This window comes from Priapulus caudatus, unplaced genomic scaffold (genome assembly GCF_000485595.1).
Source record: "Priapulus caudatus unplaced genomic scaffold, Priapulus_caudatus-5.0.1 Scaffold264, whole genome shotgun sequence".
In the NCBI taxonomy this organism is placed as follows: Eukaryota; Metazoa; Priapulida; class Priapulimorpha; order Priapulimorphida; family Priapulidae; genus Priapulus; species Priapulus caudatus.
The window spans coordinates 329,496-333,193 of NW_014577325.1; the positions used below are offsets into that span (position 1 = coordinate 329,496).

At 40.9% G+C, this 3,698-nt stretch overlaps 1 protein-coding gene across 1 annotated transcript in view; it reads left to right on the forward strand.

Annotated features, from left to right (window-relative positions):
• Window positions 1-3,076, forward strand: part of LOC106808269 (peptidyl-glycine alpha-amidating monooxygenase B-like) — a 36,553-nt gene extending 33,477 nt beyond the window's left edge. The window contains exon 22 of the mRNA XM_014810905.1: window positions 127-3,076. Coding sequence (XP_014666391.1) covers window positions 127-320 — 194 coding nt within the window. The 3' untranslated portion in view covers window positions 321-3,076. The remainder of the gene's footprint in view (window positions 1-126) is intronic.
• Window positions 3,077-3,698: the final 622 nt, after the last annotated feature.

Consider the following 3,698-nt stretch of genomic DNA (forward strand, 5'->3'; position numbering starts at 1 on the left):
AGAGATAGAGAGAGATAGAGAGAGAGCGAGAGAGAGAGAGAGAGAGAGAGAGAGAGACGTAGAGAGACAGCTACAGCAATCGAGAGCAATTTTCTATGAACGCTACCCATCGGTATGTCATTGCAGGGCGACTAAACAACATACAGAGCTGGGTGACTGGCTATCAGCCACCCTCGGACAAGTTCAACCTGGGAAACATACTGAACAGGCACCATGGCTTCGACCGCGTCAGCACAGAGGAGAGCGACCACGAGATCGATCCACTCAGAGACAGCGATTCAGACGTTGATGAGTTCACCGTTCCTATCACAAAGGCCTGAGAGCACGCGTCCACATTTTCCGCACGTTCGAAATTCATTCCCTGTCCCTGCCGGCAGCTTTCCTGGAAGGTTTCTGCCTTCTGGGATCAGGGAAGACGGAGAACCCCCCATGATATGAGGATGAGCGTCTGAGGAATGAATTGCCTCGTTTATTTGGGGTACCTAGTGGATTAGTTCCTAGTGCATTGCTCTCTCAACTAGACACGTAGTAGTGTGAAGCTTGTCTCTGATAGGGCGTGTGTCCATATACGTGATGGGCACTTACGTTTATTGGCATGGTCGGTGGAACACTTGCAAGTTAGATTGGGAAAGTGGGTAAAACGAAGTTGTGGCTGTGTTACTTATGAATCTCGATACCCCCCCCCCCTCGTAATGTTGTGAGAGTTTAAGCAAAAGTGGAAATCTCACTGCAATGTAATGGAAATTTCTCTGTTGTCTTTTGAATATCCCACCACTCTGAAATGATCATACCATCACCACCACGATACTTAACTAAAAATACCACCACCATAATATTCGACTAAAAATACCACCATTACAATACCTCCAATAAAAATACCATCAGCATATGCTAATGAAAATGCAATCATACATTATTAAAAAATACTTCTACCACCACCTTTATCACCGTGACCACAAACACCACCACTAAATTCTCATTAAAAATACCACTACACATTGAAAATACCACAGCATGCAGAAATTTCCCTCGGCTGTGGGATGGGGGAAACTTTTGTGCTATATTGTTATATATGGTATGTCTTGAAATGTAGGCAATGGGACTATGTCGAAGTATCTTCTAAAACAAATAGTACTGGTTAGAGCAGCGACAAGTGATTAGGTAGCAAAGTAAGACGTTTTTATGTACTATAGTTGCCGTTGACACTGACGGCCCTAACTGTTAACTCACACGATAACGATGAAAACCAAAGCTTACATTTTTCCATCAGAGTAAACTCACTTGAGACCTAAGTAAATGGTTTCATTACTTAGCATACAGGTGGTACCTCTCCCAGCCCAAGGTATTTCTCTGCTCCTGTAAGCCGAGGCATGCAACAGTATTCTGCTATTATATAAATGGTAGCAAAGTGTAAGATGATGCTATCACAACCGTTTCCATGGCGACACGTAGTAGTAGCTAGCGCGAAATCTTGGTACTATGGGCTTCATGTTTCTATTATCTGTGTAGCAGTAACAATACTACTATGAGGAAAACAAAATCGAACTAACTGCCGTTAAAACATCTCAATCATTGTGTTTATCTCAATGTATAGCTAGTTGACACTCTGTAAATAGTTAGATAAATACAGTGTATAAATGTATAAATATTACCAGTAATAGGTCAAGCCTTTTAAAGCAGGAAGATATCCTTGCGGCGTCCGTGTTAGCCAACTTTTCGTTATTAGTAGAACCAGTATTGGCAATTTTAACATTTTTAATTCTATGATATCTCAGATGTTAAAACTCGGCCTCCTGCTAAGTGTTTCTATTCCAGATTAGTGAACCGTCCCCTATTTCATTCGTGCAAATTTACGCTACACTTTTAAGTGGCAATACAATGTACGATTCACTCCACGCACAGAACAAATTATTATAACCAATCCCATTTTATTTCTATGATCAAAGGAGAAGTTTGTCATGTCCCCAGGCAAAATAGTTTAGTTACGCTCCTGATCAGTAATACTAGCTATTTTAATATTGATACCCGTTTAGTATAGTTCGTTTTAGGAGAAAGGCATTCCACTATGACGTTCCGTATTCAAGCTTGTTAAATGAATTTGGAGAGAGATTTTTTGTACGAGCTGATACTGCAAAGTGCAGCTTTTACATTTTGTTCTGTGATGCCTGTGCTCACCCGTGGTTTTTTTGTCCGTTAACATAGCAAACGCAGCCTGTTCGCTCCCATGTAGCCTCGGCTGAATGTTTGTTAGCGATTCGGTGTTGTGATGTCTCCCAACCTTCTGTAACGTGCTACTGATCACGGCTGCTGGTCTGGTAGTGTTGTTAGTGCTGTTGTTTGCTGAACGTCACAGATACGTGAACGCATCTAAACTGACCAAGGCACCTTGGCAGATACGAACATGCTACTAGGAGAACGTGTTATCTGTATGATGCAATTAGTTAGACTCTGCCATGACAATATTGCACTGCCATGCACTACAGCAAGCTAAAACGCACTCTATGTCACATGCTTGTAGTTTTTTATCCAAGCACTTGCCTGTAATCCAATCGTGTAACCTTCTCTAAATAATTTTCGTGATCATACCAGGAGTATGATAATATCAGGAGTAAGATAATATAGGTGTAAGATATGGAGTAAGATCAGGAGTAAGATAAGATATTATATTATCTTACTCCTGATAATATAGGATCCTATATTATCTTACTCCTGATCATACTTAAAAGTATGACGTACATTATTTTTTTAACTAACCTAGTTACTACTATGGTTGTGGACCATCTACTTGCGCATAGCAATATGTGTAAAGCAAATGAGCAAATATCCGTAACTAAACTAATATATTGAAATACTGTAATAGGCTGTATTTATTTCAGTTGAGGTAAATATCTTGATGCAGTCGGCTGAAAATGATATATAATAACGTCAGTTTAGAGCAAGTACACAGTATATATGTTATGTTATTTATATATGTCATATGAGTTTATGTCTGCATTCATCCAGTTGTTAATGTAACTAGTTATGTGCTCCATGTTGAAAAATTGTATATATGGTAAATAAAAATTTATATATAACATCAGTGTGTTCAATAAATATTTTAACCTTGCCATTTTATTACACTAGCAGTATAGTTCTGTGTAGCAAACCAGGGCCGTGGGCCTGTGCAAATTTCTATGGGAGGCAAATTTTCAAGAAACAATTCCTATATATGATAGGGTTACACTGAAGGGGTAATTGTGTTTTTGTAATTTGTAACCCCCCCCCCAAGTTGCTACGGCCGTGCAAACGATCTTGCCACTTCTGTGGGGTTGAGGACCATTGCAGTACAATGCACGAGACGGAGGGAAGGTGTGTGGGTATTTAACAGCTCTTTCTCCTGCTCGCTTTCGTTCGCATATTCGAAACGTAGCACGTACCTGTTCAATTTGTGGCTATGAGTCGCATATGTATATGTATGCCCTCATATTTAATACCGATCCATTTTAGTCCATGAGGCAGGTGTCAACACTGTCTAAGGTATAACCACACGTATCCGGACGACTACCCCCTGGACAACTACCCCCCGGAAAATTACCCCCCTAGGACAACTCCAACCCGGACAACTGCCACCCGGACATCTACCCCCTAGGGTTAGAGTTAGGATTAGAATTAGGGTTAGGGTTGTCCTAGGGGGGTAGTTGTCCGGGTGGTAGTTGTCC